This window comes from Callithrix jacchus, chromosome 3, assembly GCF_049354715.1.
Source record: "Callithrix jacchus isolate 240 chromosome 3, calJac240_pri, whole genome shotgun sequence".
Taxonomy (NCBI): Eukaryota; Metazoa; Chordata; class Mammalia; order Primates; family Cebidae; genus Callithrix; species Callithrix jacchus.
In genome coordinates this window covers 8,126,875-8,145,366 of record NC_133504.1, presented here as the reverse complement: position 1 = coordinate 8,145,366, position 18,492 = coordinate 8,126,875, and the positions used below count along the sequence as shown (strand labels likewise).

Genomic DNA, 18,492 nt, shown 5'->3' with positions numbered 1-18,492 from the left:
GTTGGCAAGAATTACTTCTTTTAGTTTAACATATAATGGAATAGTGTTGTTGACACATCAAAGGGATGGATACCTATAAATAAAATATGGGCCTGTCTTCTTACTGCCGAAAACATAAATAACATTTCAAAGAGATTGGAAATTAAGGAAATGTTATTTTTCTCCAAAGAAAAGTGGCTAATTTTTATATCACCACTTTGCAGGGCATGCTGAGTCTTAGAAAAGTCAGATTTTCTTCTCTGTCGAGCACTTTCCCATGCAGTATTCCATTGCTCCCTTTAACAGCCTTACCAGGGAAGCGCAGGGGAATTATAGTCACCATTGTGCAGTTGAGAAAGGTAAGACCCTTGAGTCAGCGACCTACCAAGGATATGCAGCTAGTAAGCTGCAAATCAAGACTGGAAACCCAGGTGCCCTTTTTCTGAATTCCATTCTGCTGCTCACTACTCTGAACTAGCTTATTTCAATGATGTCTAAAGACCTTCATATGACATGGACTGTACTTGCACAGATTCTTAGTTGCATAAACCCCTAGGTACTTAGTATATTGTAAAATGACTTACTATTCAGGTATACAGTTCTGTAACGCTGTACTCTAATTAAAAAAAAAAAAAACTTTTGCAGTTGAACGTGGATGAAACTTTATGATAATCTGATGCAGGTGATGAGATGGGCTATAGCTTGGAAGGAAAATCACTTTTAAGTCATATTCTTCTTTGAATGGCTAAGCCCAAATTAGCCCACAGTGGTAATGTGGACTAAATTGTTTCTTAATTGCTGAAATTCTTATCAAATTAGGGTTGGAAATGTTATCGCTAAATATTATTTTGGAAGAAGCTTTACTAAATTCGGTACTTAGGATGATCTTTACCATTGCTGTGAAATGTTTTAGGAAAGGATTCCCAAGTCACAGGTCTGTGTCAGGATTCTTAGTCTTTGTTTAGTTTTTTGCTTTCATGGTTGTTTTCCTCCTCACTCTTCTTCCCAACTCAAAGGACCATATTATTTACCCACTTAAAAAGATTCTAGACTGCCAGCAAGTTTAAACTCTCAGTAACATTGATGATTTGGCATAACGTTCCCATCCTTTAGCCTGGCTGCATGTAGCCTGCCTCCGACACGTCTTGCTGGGTGTCCTGTTTTCTGTCTGTGGAGTCCATTCAGATTTCCCCCTTGTGATCTGTAATGTTTGTACAATATAAATCTCTCTTTTTAGTTTTCATATTTTGTTATATTCATTTGAAAATGAATTAATTTCTTTTTTTCTTCCTAGATTGAGATTGGAAGAGAGAAGAAAAGAGCTGCTACAGAAACTTGAAGAAACTACTAAATTAACTACTTACTTGCATTCACAACTTAAAAGGTGAGCTTATCAGATTTTCGAGGGAAAAACTTTTCTCTGAGTATTTTCAGGCATATTCATGTTCATCTTTGATTACTTTTCACTTTATTTCCAACTACTTAAAAGTAAATAAAGTCTTTATACTAGTACAGTTAATATTTGAGTGATGAAATTTAAAGTCACATTTTCTTTTGCATGAATCCAGTGTCATTTTTGGAGTACATTTGAAATATGTCGTAGGAAGAAGATATGTTTTAGCTGTCAAAACATGCTTAGGAAAATAACACATTTTCACTATTGCTCCGTTTTTTAAAAAGGGAAAGTGGGGGAGTTTTGCCTTAAAATAGCTGTAGATTTCCTTACATTGATTAGAAAAATATTCACTCCTCACATTGACACACAAAGAGGAAAGGTGAGTGAACCCAAGGGTCTTTTGTATAACCGCTTTCTTTTTATAAGCTTGCCTTCTTTTCTCTAAAAATAAAAAGGTTTTTTTTTTTTTTAATGAAAAAGCTATGTTAACACCTTTGCCCTGTTTCTTTTTTTTCCCCCTTTCAATATTTTTTTTAATTGCAAAGTGCCTTTTAGATGCCTGTGCAAATAAACTTACCAACAGGTATTTGATTCTTTTTTTTCTTTTTGCAACAGGAGGATGATGTTTAATAAGAATAGATTTGCTACTTAAAGAGTATTTGGAGAGCAAGGCTGAAAATGTCAGTGAGTAAGCATAGACATGGTATACTATTATGTACCGCATAATTACTTTTTGGTCAAGGCTGGACTGCATATGTGATGGTGGTCCCATAAGTTTATAATACTGTATTTTTTCTGTACTTTTTCTAGTTTAGCTACATTTAGATACACAAATGGTACCATTGTGTTATCATTACCTCCAGTATTCAGTACAGCAACTGCTGTGCAGGTTCGTAGCCTGAGAGCAATAGGCTATACCATATAGCTTAGATGTACAGTACCTGTACCATCTAGGTTTGTATAAGGACACTCTTTTGCACATTGATGAAATCACCTAACCATGCATTTCTCAGAACTCGACCTGGTCGTTAACTGACACATGGCCGTGATAGGGAGTTCCTCTGGCCCTGGGCATTGATTCTGCTCTTTAGCAGGTTTCTTCCCTCTGCAGATCTGTAGGAGCCAGTAGGGATTGTGATTAGGTTTTCCATTTTACAACAGATTTTATGGTGTGTGCTTTTCATCTTTCAGTCTCTCCGCCAGCACCCTGTCCATGTCATCTGGGAGCAGCCTGGGTTCCCTGGCATCAAGTCGGGGCTCTCTGAACACCTCCAGCAGAGGGTCACTCAACTCCCTCAGTTCCACTGAGCTTTATTACAGCAGTCCAAGTGATCAGATAGATGTGGATTATCAGTATAAACTGGACTTCCTTCTGCAAGAGAAAAGCGGTTACATTCCTTCCGGACCCATCACCACCATCCATGAAAATGAGGTGGTCAAGTCCCCCAGCCAGCCTGGCCAGAGTGGACTCTGTGGGGTGGCGGCTGCAGCAACAGGCCACACTCCTCCACTGGCTGAGGCCCCCAAGTCTGTGACCTCCCTGTCCTCGAGGTCCTCCCTTTCCTCCTTGTCTCCTCCGGGCTCTCCCTTGGTTTTGGAAGGCACGTTTCCCATGTCTTCTCATGGTGCATCTCTCCATCAGTTCACTGCTGACTTTGAAGACTGTGAGTTGAGGAGCCATTTTGCAGATCTCAGTCTCATTGAAAATCAGATCTTGCTGGATTCTGATTCAGGAGGAGCCTCCCAGTCTCTTTCAGAGGATAAAGACCTCAATAACTGTGCCAGGGAGCCATTATATGGAGGAACCGCAGGTAAATGCAGACCTTTGCTCTCATCCCTCTTGGTGAGTTTAAGGAGAACGATTGGAGGGTTATTTTTCCATTTAAACAAAAGGGTGTGATTCCTCTTCTCTCTCTTTTGAGTAATCGTTTTGGCTTCATTTAAGGAGTTTTTATTTATATACCTAGATATTTTTCATTGTCAAATAAAAATTACCTTCCCTATTTAATAGACTTAATCATTTAGTGCCTTTTCAGTTGTCCAGGGACACTCTGTGTGTAGTGGCTGACTGGGAACATATTTTGTGAACACATTTCATATTTCCAAATAGATTCTTGTGAAATAGTAAGGCAAAGAAGGGGGTTTTCTTTTAAAAGTTGGCCTAAAACAGATGAAAACCAAGGCAATTAACATACTAGCTGATTAGTACCAAGGTTCAGTGTTTATTTTGTTCAGGGAATTCTAGATAAATACAGTTTTTGTTTCAAGCCAGACTCCTTTTCTGTGGAAAGTTAATTGGAACAGCAGGTTGCAGCAGATGGTATTGCCCTGCCACCTTCTGGCCAGGTTAACAGTTGCAGCCTCAGGAAGAGACAAGAGATTGGCATTCTTAGGCCTGCATTTGTATTCAAACAGACAGAAACAGGAAGAATATCATTTTTGTCTGTTTGTTTTCCGTTGCAAAGCAGGAACTTTGAGTATGTTAGATGCGACTGTAAAGAGCTCAGGATGGTACTCTTGTTGGCAGATGAGCACTGTTGTGGTCTGAGGAGGATGATCTGTTCCAGAGCTAGCTTGAGACAAAATGTGAAATAAAAGCTCCGGTGATAGTCTACGGGAGTCCTGTTCATAGCACATGTTTTACTGACCACACAAAGAGGGCAGAGCTCTTTAGAAGTGCTCTCTTGCTAGAAGCATTTTTATTTGTATGTATGCTCCTAAGATTTCTGAGTAATTGATTGGCCAATTCAGATGTTTAAAGACATTGACAAATCCAGCTTGTTTCTGTGGTTGCAAATACTGAAGACCAAAGTGCTGTGCCCTGCTACTGGCCTGGGGCAGAGGGAGGGCCCATGAGACATTTGTATGGTGTGTGCGCCCCTCCTGGGGAGATGTCAGAACTACAAATAATGGGTTGTGGAAATAACCACAAAGAATTAAATAACCAGGGGAATGGTGTGTACATAATGGCCCCAACAAAACAGAAAGCCACGTGAGGACTCACCACTGCTTCTGGGAAGGAGTGCGGGGGTGTGTGTGTGTGTGTGTATGTGTGTGTGTGAGGGGTGCACACCACTCCTGGAACCAGCCAAGCCTCCACTCACATTTTAGTCACCACCATGTTCGGGTAAACACGCTACCCAGTTGCTCAGGCTTATGGTTCCTTATCTGCAAAATGGGGTTGCTACAGTAATCCTCGTGTCAGACTGAGGGATTAATGCGGCGATACATATGAAGCACCTAACAGTATCTGGCACTCAGTACATAGTTCATGTAATTATGAGTACTCTGTGACAGTGATGATGATAAGTAATACCAGCTGGCTAAATACAGTTCTTAGCATGAACCATGGAAAGCTATGAGAAGAAAGAGTAAAAGATGGAATGTTCTGGGTGCCAGCATTCCTTCCTGTGCTTTGAACTAACATTTCTTGACCTTTCAAGCCAGTTTTGGTCTTTCTGTATTTGGAGTGGTATCTAGTGACCATTTCTAATGTTCAGTCAATTTGGAGGGGCAGTAAGTGAGGCTGGATGCCGAAGAAGCGGGGAGAGTGATCAGAGAAAAAATGGCCTAAGGTCTGTCACCCACCCAGTAATCCTGAGGCCTGAGAGTCCTGTCCTGCAAGTGTCTGGTTGGACCACGCCTTGCTCCTGACACTCGGGTCTTGCTGTGTCTGAAAAGTTCGTGGCTGGAGACAGGTATCTCTGAAGCTTTTGTGAGACCATTTTTAACTTTTTTAAATGCATGTATTAGAAAACTGCTGTTAAAGTGTTACCGTGAGAGAAAATATATGCAGGAGCTTTGACTGCGGATAATATTCAGTAGCATGTCTGAAAACAACTGAAAGCATATATTTAAGTACAAAGACTGATTCTCAAAAGTTAGCTGGGCATGGTGGTGCACACTTGTGGACCCAGGAGGCTGAGGCCGGAGGATATCGAGGCTGCAATGAGCTGAAATTGCATCACTGCACTCCAGCCTAGGTGACAGGAGTGAGACCCCATCTCAAAAAAAAGAAAGATGAATTCTCTTTAGGTCACCAACACTTTTTTTCAGGGGACATCTGCCCTGCATGTGGGGGCGGATAGCTTCCTATCAGGGATGTTTGTCATCTCCCTCAGTGCTCTAGAGGCTTAGGCAGGTAAAGCCAAGTCCCTTTTATGTAAACTTTGCTCTCCGGTGCCAATCCCTGCTGGATGGCAGCAACCCCATTGGAATAACTACGAAGGCCTTCCACATTCGGTCTCTGTCATTGTCAAAGTCAATTTCAGGCTGCTGTGGTTATTCCTGGGGGTAATCAATAAATCATGTCATCACCTTCACCCCTCACAAAGGGGGGTGGGCGAAGAGAAGGCACTTTATCATCAAGGAAAAAGCATTCCCACTGCCAGAAATAAAAGGGAAAATGCAGCAATCAATCCTGTAATCTGAAGCCTTAAAACTTAAACATCTTAACAAGATGTAAAGTCACGACTCAGAAGGGGGCCGAAATGCATACCAATGCAGATCCCGCGCTCACTCTCACTCACTGGAGGATGAAAGAGCACCACAGGCGTGCAGCTCATTATGGTACAGAGCACAGCCTTAAATGAATGCTCCTTGCTCACTGCAGGATGCTGGTGTATGAATATGAGTTAGAGATAAAAGTTAAGTGGTCATTGGTGCTAAAGATTCAGTAGCACAAGACGTTTTTTAATGGTATTAGCTGGTGCAGAGTTCCTGTAAGTCAAAGACATTTTTTCTTAATTTCCGTTAGAATAGTGGCGCAGGAGATACAGAATGTGGCATGTGGAGAGAAGGGGAGAGCAAAAGAGGTGGGAACTTGTCCACTGAGTAGCTAGAAGCTCTCTGATAGAAATGTCCCTTGAGGGAGATAGATCATTTCCTGTTCCTGAATATGTGAAAACTGCGGTGAATGCTTGACAGAAAGAGACTGAGGACCAGTGAGAATCCGTGTAATTCACCCCTTCCTTTAAAGCATTTCAGGGCAGAGAAAAACCATATTCTCTTCCAAACAATGACTGAAATAACTGGTGTCCCAGGAATCTTAAAAGTCATAGTGCCTTGAAATTGCTTACATCTGTTGATTTGAATATTAACATCCTTGACTCCCAGAAGGAAATCTTCTTTTGGATCGCTCATGACCAAACTGTGTATGTATTTAATACTTAACTGTTCCGAATAAGACGTTCTCATGACTGCTCTCCCCTTCATAGATGTGGAAAAATCATTACCAAAAAGAAGAGTGATCCATCTGCTTGGGGAGAAAACCGCTTGTGTGTCGGCTGCTGTATCTGATGAGTCTGTGGCTGGAGACAGTGGGGTCTATGAAGCTTTCATGAAACAGTAAGGATTCAGCAGGGGTGCTTGTTAGCTGCAGCCGTCTCCTCAGCCGTGGGTGTGGGTTACATGCTGTAAATGTCCTGCTACCATGAGTCCACTCTTTGGCATAGTAAGGACTTCAGCCATTAAAGAAGTAGTGTGCCTGAAAATTGCAGTATGTCAAAAATGACTTAGCCATGGGAATGATAAGCAGATTGGTGTACCCAGAGGCAACTGACCCTCTTTAAAATATAAAAACCTTTGTTTTAGTGGAAATATTGGAAAAATTCACCAGACCCTGTTTGGCACATGAAGCTTCTCCTGTGTATTTCCGAAAGCCTGGGATGTCTCTAGGGTGTGGTATATTTCTAGTAATAAAGAAAGCAGTCATCAGAAAGGCTTTGCCCGAAAGCCCAGAGGCAGACTCTTCTTGAAAAGAGAAAGCCTCTAAAACAGTAAGCTTTCACTGGTGTCAGTTCCACTGGGTGGGCCTATGGGTGATGTTAATTCGGGTTTTCATTCAGAATCACTAAGTGGCAAACTGTAACCATAACAGTCGATAACCCCATTAGTTAACTGTTCATCTACTCCCTGTCCATATAGACCTAGTGAAATTGAAGATGTCACATACAGTGAAGAGGATGTTGCCATTGTAGAAACTGCCCAGGTTCAGATAGGACTCAGGTAAGGAACGTGCATGGGAAAGGAGCAGTTCTGACGTTTGTGCAGGGTGAGTGGCCTGTGGTGATTTCTGACTTCATTTAGCCTCTCTTTTGACAGATACAATGCAAAAAGTTCACGTTTCATGGTGATTATAGCACAACTCCGAAACCTTCATGCCTTCTTGATACCTCATACTTCAAACGTGTAAGTAAAATCAGTGAAGATCAAATTGAGGAATTTAAAAATTTCCATGTAAGAGAATTTTACACTGTAATCATATAGTTCATCAAAGTGAGGATGTGGAAAAGACACGGCAGGTCTGAGCACGTCTACTAAGTGGTAGATGCAGATGACAAGGAAAATGTGAGGAAGGCATACTGGGTTTTCATTCTTACTCAGCTGATTCTTTTTAAGGATGGAAGCCAAGAATTTTAATCTCTTTTTTGTAACCAGAAATACTGTATTACGCTGTGTTGGAATTTGATTGAAATATGAGTAAAATTTTTGTTATTGTGTAATTGTTACTACTGTTGTTTAAGGAATTTTCTGATCTTTTACATTAAAATGTAGTGATTAAATTTTATTTATCAGTACAACGTTGCCAGTCAAACATTTTATCATGCTATATGTAAGAGCATGTTTTTATCTTTAAGCATTTACTTCCCTGTGACCAGTGAGCTCTTAATGTTATTTCACTTTATCAAACCAAGAATACCAACAAGTGGTGACGTCATGCTGCAGTCCATTGCTTAGAGACTGTTAATTTCCTGACAGATAAGTCTAGAAGTCTTAGACACCACCAATCACATCAGAATTTCAGTGACTCTGAAGGGCTTATGGCTAGAAAGTACTGGGAAGAATCCAGATTTACACTTAGCACCTCTGATATAGAATCCGGAATATACATGTCTACTCTGCATTGAAACTTCTGTAAGAGGTGGATCTTAATAATATTTTGAATATGCAGTGTAAAGGTTTGGAAATTTAAAAAGAGCTGTTGAGGGGTGATCCCCAAGACTCCATATCCAGCCAGGTGAATGGTTCTTTTTTAATGATAGAGTATATTCCTTAGCGATAGGACTTAGAATAGAATAAATTTAAGAGTTCTGGATGTTTTTCCGACAGACTTGTAAGTTCACATCCTAACATTCCAGTAATTGTCAGAAGAAACTGGATCTAAGAGAAAAAGAACTAGATAGGGATTATGTAATTGACAATAGAGTAATGGATTTCTTTTTTTTTAAAGATGGGGTCTCACTGTGTTGCCCAGGCTGGTCTTGAACTCCCTGGGCTCTCCCACCTCAGCCTCCCAAAGTGCTAGGATTACAGGCATGAGCCACCAAGAGATAGTAGATTTTAATGTGTTGAGATAGTAGATTTTAATGTGTTGACAAGCGTCAAAGCTGGAGGTAGGATAGGATTCCAGGAGGAGGGTGAGCTTAGAGAACTTGCAGGATCAAGGCATGGGCTGTCCGCATCATTAGTGAGACCAGTGAGGAGAGCAGGCGTAACGTGGACGTGCCTGAATCAACACAGAGAGCCTGCTTCCCAGGCCTGAGATGAAAACCACAGCCAGTGGTGTCCAGAAAGACTGGCTTGGTATAATCTGTGACTTCTCCCTACTGATAAATAAGCTGTGATGTTGGAGCATGCCATTGGTGTCCTTTTAGTAAAGCAGATCACGGAGAAGACAAATCTACCAGTGAACAGTGAGAACTAATGCACAACTTCAGGAGAAAACTACAGAACACCTAAGAACGCACACTTTCTCTAAACTCTCTGTGAGGGTGCACCTACAGTATGCTCTACTTCAACTAAACCACTCACGGCCATTCTCACTTACCTCTTAGGATGCCACAAAGTCCCTTCCGAAGGCATGGTGATACCAGCATGGTGTAGGAACAATAAATACTCAGCCCAACCGATGAGTAGACATTGCTCTTCTGCTCCCCAGCTAGTGTGCAGGCACCTGTTGAGTTGGTGTGAACCTTCCTGACATATATAGCAATTTTCCTTAAACCCATATAGAAAAGCCTTGGCCTAAATAATGACACTGCTAAATATGACAGTTAGTATGAAATATTCTTAAAATTGTTTTTTTCCCAACTTCAAAAGTGATTTTTTGATTATTAATTGTGACAAGCAGAGTTTATGCTTCATCTGGTTGACAACAGCCACAGTATTTTTGTGAGTGGCTCATGGCTTGCTGGACTCCAGTTTGAAGAGATGCACCCCACATGCACACCCACCCCTAACAACAGAATGAGGGAACTGCCTTCTTTCCCTCGTGTACTTGGCCTTTAACTGTGTAAAATATAAAGATTGGAGAAACACAAGATCCCTTCCCTCCATGGCCACCCTAATACGCTTCTCCTTTATTACTTTTCCATGAAAGTGGAGAAAAGATTTTCTTCTGCTGAATCTTTGGCCTCCCAGGGGTAGTGAGCTGTGTCTTGGTAAGGCCTAATCAATGGCAGTGGCCTGAGGCCCACTAGATTTTCAGTGCTGAATCTCCATAATTAATACTGATATGAAATACAAAATAATATGACATTCCTCAGTTCTACATTTGAATTAGAGTTTTTCTAACTGGAGAAAGGCATGTTTTAGAATACAGATTAGATAAACCTGGAAATGAGGGTGGAGGGGATAGAGTTAGCAGTATTCTCTTTCTGGGATTTAAAGAAATTACCTTGTACTGTTTCTAAGAATTGTGGGTCCTCATATAATGTATGCTCAGAAAAGTCACTTTAAAGTAGTATTAGAAGTTACTGTTTTTCTGTAACTCTTAATTTTGCAAAGCACAAGACTCTTTTAAAACAGTTTGTCATATCTCAGACTTCGGAGATGCTAGACCGTGATATTTTTGAACTGTTATTTCATCTGTTTTAAATTTTCTTAACGATATGCTACTTAGCCTTTCTTTTTCTATAGTAGGATAATGTATTCCGTTCCTGGGAAGTGATCATCGGCATCTCTTGTTTAGCACTCAGGATGAGGGTTCTTTGGGATCGAGTCGCCAGTATCTACTTAGTGTGTTCCTCCCTTCCCAGGCTCAGAAATAACTTGTTTTGGAATTGGCTGTACATGGGGCAGGTGGGACGTTAAATTCGTCTGCCCCACGGACTTTCTTCCTCTTCACTTTCCTATTATGTGCCTTTGCTGCAGTCTCGTGGTGAGTGGAGGCTGGGCCGTTGCATGCTCAGGGGCGTAGTCAGCTTGGGTGGGTTAAGAACAGAGCATCTATGCAGCTGAGCACGGACCCATGATGGCAACAACACTGTAGATTGATAATGAACTCCATGATCTCTCATTTTCTCTCTTTGCAGATAATTTCACATGATAGCTGTGAATCTGATATAATTAAAGTACCTATGAAATCCATTTTATTCTTCTTCTTTGCAGATATTTTAGGGTTGCCGTTCTTCCCTCTTCAACTGATGTCAGCTGTCTGTTTCGCACAAAAGTTCATCCGCCCATGGAATCCATTTTGTTCAATGATGTGTTCAGAGTCGCCATTTCCCAAACAGCCTTACAACAGAAGACACTGAGAGTAGACCTTTGCTCTGTCAGTAAACACCGGAGGGAAGAATGCCTGGTAAGGTTCTTCATAATTCCCACTATCAGATAACACTTACGATAGGATGGTCTGAGAAGATATTTTGTAGTTGCTATTTTGCCAGCCCTAGAAACCCCTACAGACCTGCCCAGCATCTTGGGACACATTATTCCTGTAGTGGTTTCTGTTCATTCTCTTAATCCAGACCTTTAAAATCTGCTTATAGATTGTGATTTTCTATAAAAGCTGCTTTGTATTTCTGCCTTTTAACCACAGAGGAACTTTACCTCTGAGATAACTATCACTCATGGAGTGTGCTTATCACTCCCAGTGCCAATGACAAGCCCTGTGTGAGTGCTGTGTGTGTATTATCTCATTTAATCCTCATGACAACCTGATGAAAGATTGGTTATGAAACAGATGATTATCCAGTATTTTCAGATAAGGGGCTGCTTAGAGAGGTAATTTATACTACGGTCAGACAACTAGGAAACGATGAAGCCAGATATCAAAAAGACATCCCCACATAATTCACTGTTACAAATTAAAATTAAGCAAGACCACGAGTACTATATAGTACCCTTATTCAGCTCATTCTCTCCCACCATAGTATTGGAGTTTTGGGAAGACATGGTGTTACTCTTTAGAGCAATATGAAATTTAAATGCCGCAACAGAAGAATTCCCACTAATTGTGAGTTTTACACACTGTTATGCATATAACCAAAAAACCACCAGTTCCCAGTAAAGTTACATAGATATTCAAATGCAGGCATCTAGAGATGTGCACATGTGTTCAAAATACAATGTGAGTCTCCAACTGAGCTTTTCTCTGCAGTCCAGTGAGAAGCACAGAAACACACGTTTCATGATGAACAAAGTGTAAGAGTGGTAGGTTTCTTCTTAATTTTATTTCTTGTTTTCTTTACTTGAAAAAAATGTCTGATGATATTGTCTGACAATAAAGTTAGAAAGAAGCAAAGATCACAGACTTGTTAGGCTATCATAAAGGGTTTACTCGAGTAGATGTCATATTTAGTATTATAGATGTCAGAGGCTCCAATAAAGTTCATAAATATGTTAATTGATAGCCTTAAAGAAGAGTATAACTTAATTTAGATTTTTGCTATGTGTGATTTGGTAGAATATGAAAGCGTTTATCCTTTACTTTTTTTGCCATTTTCCTAACTTATGAATCCAAAGAAAACTATTGCTATCTGATGTCTTATTCAATAACCAAAGTGGAGTTTTTATTTGTTTTTCAGTGGATAATGGGTTGTTTGTGAGTAATAATCAAGTCATCTTTACAGCATATTATAAGAAGTACCATGAGGCCAGGCACGGTGGCTCACGCCTGTAATTCCAGCACTTTGGGAGGCCAAGGCAGGCGGATCGCCTGAGGTCAGGAATTTGAGACCAGCCTGGCCAACATGGTGAAACCCCAGCTCTACTAAAAAATACAAAGATTAGCTGGGTGTTGTCACGCGTGGCTGTAATCCCAGCTACTCAGGAGGCTGAGGTAGGAGGATCACTTGAATCCAGGAGGTGGAAGTTGCAGTGAGCTGAGATTGTGCCACTGCACTCCAGTCTGGGAGACAGAGCAAGACTCCATCTCAGTAATAACAATAATAATAATAATAATAATTTTACATTTACAAAAAGGCATGCTTAGCCATTAGGTCTTCGTAAAATAGTATCTCACAAACTAATCCCAGGATTAGCTTTTAGATTGGGGGTTATTTCTTATTTAGTAACAGCTGAAAATATAACATATCTCCATGTTTTAAAAAATCCAGCAATGCTTTATGTCATGAGAATTGTATTTTTTTTTACCCTTAAACAAGCTCATTCAATAATCTTCTTTATATCAGAACAAATGCTAATTTAAACGTTTTATTTTCTCTTTTCTTGTTTTCTTTCACTTACATAGGCTGGAACTCAGATTAGCCTGGCAGATTTACCATTTTCCAATGAGGTTTTCACTCTATGGTATAACTTGCTTCCTTCCAAGCAAATGCCTTGCAAAGAGAATGAAGAAAATGAGGACTCTGTACTTCAACCAAACCAGCCATTAGTAGATTCCATAGACTTGGTGAGTCAAAATTGAAGAATAATATGAAAGTAATATGAAACGTGGACTGCTACAAGACCAGCGTGTTTTGATCACTTCTGCTATCCTTCCTCTTCTCCTTCACAACTTTGTTTCTCCCGGTTTCCCCAGAAAAAAGAAAGTTAATTTCCAGCTTTATTTCAAATATGGTTTATAAAAGGACCATCCTTTTCTGCTCACACCTCCTTATTAAAATAAACTGACATAAAGGCTTTATTGTTTTCAAGTGATCATGGAAAAAAACCTTTTAATTTAAATATATACTTTTTATGCATTGTGTTTACATTGTTTGATTCTGCTGTCAGGTTATACATTTGGCACTTTTATATTTTGCAAATTTGAAATTATTAAGTGTAAACAGTGTATTAGCTTTTCATTTGTAACATCAATAGCCATAAACTTTTTCTATTAAATAGTTTTCTTAGGTCTGGGCGAGGTGGCTCAGGCCTGTAATTCCTTGCTTTTGCTCAAGAGTTCAAGACCAGCCTGGGCAACATGGGAAGACCCCGTCTCTACAAAAAAACAAAAAAGTTAGCTGAGTGCAGTGATGCACACTTGCAGTCCTAGCTCCTGGGCAGGCTGCGGTGGGTGGATTGATTGAGCCTGGGAAGTTGAAGCTGTAGTGAGCCATGATCATGTCACTGCACTCCAGCAGTGGGGGTGGATTGTAGCCAGCAGTCAAACTTCAATACAGTACTTCAAAAAATTTACAAAGGGGCATTTTGTGAGGCCATTCATCATGGATTTGGCATTTGTGGATATTGTTACTGAGTTCAAGTTTGTTTTAGATTATGAGGAAAGCATTTCCTAAGCAAAGGTCCAATAATGAAACAACAGTGGTCATCTGCCGTGTGTGAGAAACTATTGTAGACACTGTGTAGTGGATGGTGAAAGGGAAACAAACGTGATGATACAGTTTAGAGTACATGCCCAGGCTTGTGGTAGACACTAAATGATGCATACAAGATGGCAGAATATGATTTTTCAGTGCTTAAGAATGTTTTTATAATGGCCACACTTTATGTAAGTTCTTAAAAATAGCTTTATTGCAATGTAATTCATACATCATACATTTCACCCATTTAAAGTGTGACAGTTTATCCATTTGAAGCACCCAACTCAGTGGTTTTTAGGATATTCACAGAGTTGTGTGTACAGCCTAATATTAGAATATTGTCATCATCCCCAAAGAAGCCCTGTACATGAACAGAGACTCCCAGTTCTCCCTAACCTCTTTCCCCCAAGGCAACCACTAATCTCTACTACAAGGCAAACACTAATCTCTTTCTCTAAATTTGCTTCTTTTGGACGTTTCATGTAAGTGGAATAATAAAATATTTGTTCTTCTGTGGTATCTTTTTCACTTAGCATAATATTTTCAAGGTACCTCCATGGTGTTGCAGTATTAGTATTTTATTCCTTTTTATTCACACATGATATTCTATTGTGAGTGTTCCACATTTTATCTGTTCATCAGCTGATGGGCATTTGAGTTGTTTCCACTTTGGGGCTATTTTGAAAAATGCAGCTCTGAACATTTGTATATAAGTGTTTTTGTGTACATCTGTTTTTATTTCTCCTGAGTATATACCTAGGAGTAGAATTGTTGGATTGTATAATAACTCTGTATTTAATATTTTGAGAAACAGCTAAACTGCTTGCCTAGGTGTTTGCACCATTTTGCATTCCCATCAGTGTGTATGAGGATTCCATTTTCTCCCTTGCCATGTATTATCTGTCTTTCTGATTCTTGCCATTCTGGTGAGTGTGAAGTGGTATTTCACTGTGGCTTTGATTGACATTTCCCTAATGACTAATGACAGTAAGCATCATAGATTTATTGGCCACCAGTATATCTTTTTTTTTTTTTTTTTTTGAGAAATGTCTTTACAGATTCTTTGTCTATTTTTTTTTTTTTTTTTTGAGACGGAGTTTCGCTCTTGTTACCCAGGCTGGAGTGCAATGGCGCAATCTCGGCTCACCGCAACCTCCGCCTCCTGGGTTCAGGCAATTCTCCTGCCTCAGCCTCCTGAGTAGCTGGGATTACAGGCACGCGCCACCATGCCCAGCTAATTTTTTGTATCTTTAGTAGAGACGGGGTTTCACCATGTTGACCAGGATGGTCTCGATCTCTTGACCTCGTGATCCACCCGCCTTGGCCTTCCAAAGTGCTGGGATTACAGGCTTGAGCCACCGCGCCCGGCCATTCTTTGTCTATTTTTAAAAGATGTTTCTTTTTATAAGAGTTCCTTACCTATTCTTAATATAAACTCTTCAGCAGGTAAATGATCCACGGATATTTTCTCTGATTCTGTGGGTTGACTTCTCACTTTCTTGATGGTTTTATTTACAGCACAAAAGTTTTTAATTTTCATAAGTCCAATTTATCCATTTTTTAAAATCCTGTGCTGTTGGTATCGTAGTTAAGACTGCTTTGCCTAAATTAACATCACAAAGATTTACTCCTGTGTCTTTTTTTTTTTAACAGTTTTAAAGTCTTATATTTAGGTCTCTGATTCATTTGTTAATGAAACTCTGTACGTTTGAGTTTTGTTTATTCGTATGTGGATATGCAATTGTCCCAGCACCATTTATTGCAAAAATGATTCTTTCCTCTTGAATTATCTTGGCACCCTTCTTGAAAATCAAGTGTGAGGATTTATATTTCTGGACTCTCAGTCCTGTTCAGTAATCCATATGTCTGTACTTAAGCCAGCACTATAGTGCCTTGATTACTATTGCTTTGTAGTCAAATTTGAGATCAGGAAGTGTGGATTTTCCAACTTTCGTTTTCTTTTTAAAGATTATTTTGACTCTTCAGAGTCCTTTGCATTTCTATAAGAGTTTTAGTATCAGTTTACTAATTTCTGCAAAAAAAAAGACAGCTGGGAGTTTCCTAGGGGTAGCATTGGACCTGTGGATCAGTTGGGAAGATACTGTCATCATAACAGTTCTAAGTCTTCTGATCTGTGAACACAGGACATATTTCTATTTGTTTATGTCTTTCATTTCTTTCAATAATTTTTTATAATTTTCAGAGACAAAGTTTGCATTTCTTTCTTTTATCTTTTTTTCCTTTTTTCTTTTTTATTTTTATGTCAGATGGGTAATGTGCTGATGTCCTAATGAGGTTTGAGGGAGGTATATCTCACACATGAGTATGAAAACCTGATCATCATACTTAGAAACTACAAAGGGATCAGTATGCACTTGTTTTGTTAAATGTGTTTCTAAATGTTCTATCCTTTCTGATGCTATTATGAATGGAACTGGGATTTTAAAAATTTTGTTCATCATGACCCCCATACAGCAACATAAAAAAGATCTACGCTGTGACCAAGTGAATGCAAGGTTGGTTTAACACTTGAAAATAAATTAATAAATTATATCAGATATTTAATCATTTAATGTTTTAGTCATTTAAAACAAAGTTTGAGGACCCACTGAAACAGTGTGTTGTTTCAGTACATGTATTCATTATATAATGATCAAATCAGGGTAAATTAACAAAACCATCACCTGAAACATTTATCATTTCTTTGTGATGAGACCATTCACAATCCTTTCTTGTAGCTATTATGAAGTATATAATGCCATGTTGTTAATTACGATCACCCTATTGTGCATTAAAACAGCAGAACTTATTCTGCCTATCTGACCGTAACTTGATATTCCCGTTGACTGACCTTTCCCTTTCCTCCTCACCTTCCCTACTCTCCCCAGCCACTGTGGAACTGCTTTCTCAGTTGTATGTTTAATTGTTTGTTGCACAATTGATTTTGTTTATCTTGTATCCTGCAACCTTACTGAACTCATTTATTAATTCTAATAGTTTTTAGTAGATGAGTTCTAATAGTTTTTTAGTGCAAAGAGAGATGATTTTATTTCTTCCTTTCCAGTCATATGCCTTTTATTTCTTTTTCTTGCCTATTTGCCCTGGCTGGAACTTCCCAAACAATATTGAAAGAAGTGGTAAAAGCAGACATCCTTGTCTTCGTCCTGATCTTAGTGGAGAAGCTTTCAGTCTTTCATCGTTAAGTATGATTTTGGCTGTGCCTTGTTCATAGCTGCCCTTTATCAGAATGAGGAAAAGCTCTTCTTTTCCTACTTTGTTGACTACTTCCAGTTATTAAACGCTGTTGAATTTGTAAAATGCATTTTCTGCATCTGTTGAGATGGTCATGTGGTTTTTGTTCTTTATTCAATTGATATAATTTATTAATTTATTTTCATGTGTTCAACCAATTCTACATTCCTTGGATAAATCTCACTTGGTCATAGTGTAGATCCTTTTTATGTTCAGACTCAAATTGCTAATATTTCATTGAGGATTTTTGTGTCTGTATTCATAGTTTTGTCATGATAGCTTTGGTTTTTATCAGGCTAATTCTGGCCTCATAGTATGAGTTAGAAAGCATTCTACCGTTTGGAAGAGTTTGAGAAGAAGTTGTATTAATTCTGTAAATATCTGGTAGAATTCACAGGTGAAGCCATTCAGTCCTGGACTTTTCTTTGTGGGGAGTTTTTGGTTTACAGATTCTATCTCTGTACTTCAGTCTACTTAGACTTACAAGTATTGCTTTTGAGTCTGTTACTAGGTAAATGTAAATTTTGCATTTACCTTTAGCATTGTATTGCATCTTTCTGTTCAACTGAACCTTTTATCGTTAAGAAATGTTCTTTTTTTATCTCTAGCAATACCTCTTGTTTTAAAATCTAGTTTGTCTAGTGTTAGTAAAGCTACGTATCGACGATTTTGGGTTAGTGTTTGCGAGGTTTCTCTTTTTTCATTCTTTTACTTTCAACCTTTCTAGGTTATTATATTTAAATTATACTACTTATAAGCAGTATATAGTTAGTTTTGATTTATTATCCAGTCTTAAAATCTTCATCTTTTAATTGAAATATTTAGTTCATTTACTTTTAATGCTATTATTGATATATTTGGGGTTGATCCTATTATCTTCCTATTTGTTTTCTTTTAATTATATATTTAATCTTTTTCTTTTCTTGTTTTGAATCATTTTAAACTTTTCATTTCCCCCTCTGCTAGATCTGCAGATTTATTTTTTGTGCTTTCCCTGGAGATTATACCATGAGTTCTTATTAAAAACCAACTCAAATTAATTTCTTTACTTTTTCTCAGACAATGCAAAGATTTTAAAAGATTTTAGCTTCTTTTTATTCTCTTTCCGCCTTCTGTGCTGTGTCACATATTTTGAATCTCACAAGATATTCGTATTGTTTCATTAACAGTATTTATTTAGATTTCCTCACATTTTAACCTTTTTGTTATATTTTATTTCTTTCTGCATCATTGTGCTTCTATTTGAGACATTTCGCTTCTGCTCAAAGAATTCCCTTTAATATTTCTTTAGTATAGATCTCTTAGTATCTATTTCAACTTCATTTGTGAAAGACAGCTTTTTGCTGCATATTCAAAATTCTAGATCAACAATTATTT

At 38.8% G+C, this 18,492-nt stretch overlaps 1 protein-coding gene and 1 non-coding gene across 8 annotated transcripts in view; one reads left to right on the top strand and one right to left on the bottom strand.

Moving 5' to 3' along the window:
• Positions 1 to 18,492, top strand: part of WWC2 (WW and C2 domain containing 2) — a 227,066-nt gene that overhangs the window by 163,794 nt on the left and 44,780 nt on the right. For all 7 annotated transcript variants that reach the window (XM_035292567.3, XM_035292568.3, XM_035292565.3 and 4 more), the window contains 7 exons: positions 1,274 to 1,363; positions 2,567 to 3,186; positions 6,592 to 6,721; positions 7,301 to 7,381; positions 7,478 to 7,564; positions 10,766 to 10,958; positions 12,849 to 13,010. In XM_035292567.3, the coding sequence (XP_035148458.3) occupies positions 1,274 to 1,363; positions 2,567 to 3,186; positions 6,592 to 6,721; positions 7,301 to 7,381; positions 7,478 to 7,564; positions 10,766 to 10,958; positions 12,849 to 13,010 (1,363 nt within the window). The remainder of the gene's footprint in view (positions 1 to 1,273; positions 1,364 to 2,566; positions 3,187 to 6,591; positions 6,722 to 7,300; positions 7,382 to 7,477; positions 7,565 to 10,765; positions 10,959 to 12,848; positions 13,011 to 18,492) is intronic.
• Positions 16,125 to 16,228, bottom strand: LOC118152628 (small nucleolar RNA U13). Its single transcript, XR_004741364.1, has one exon. It is a non-coding gene; the product is annotated as a small nucleolar RNA U13 (small nucleolar RNA).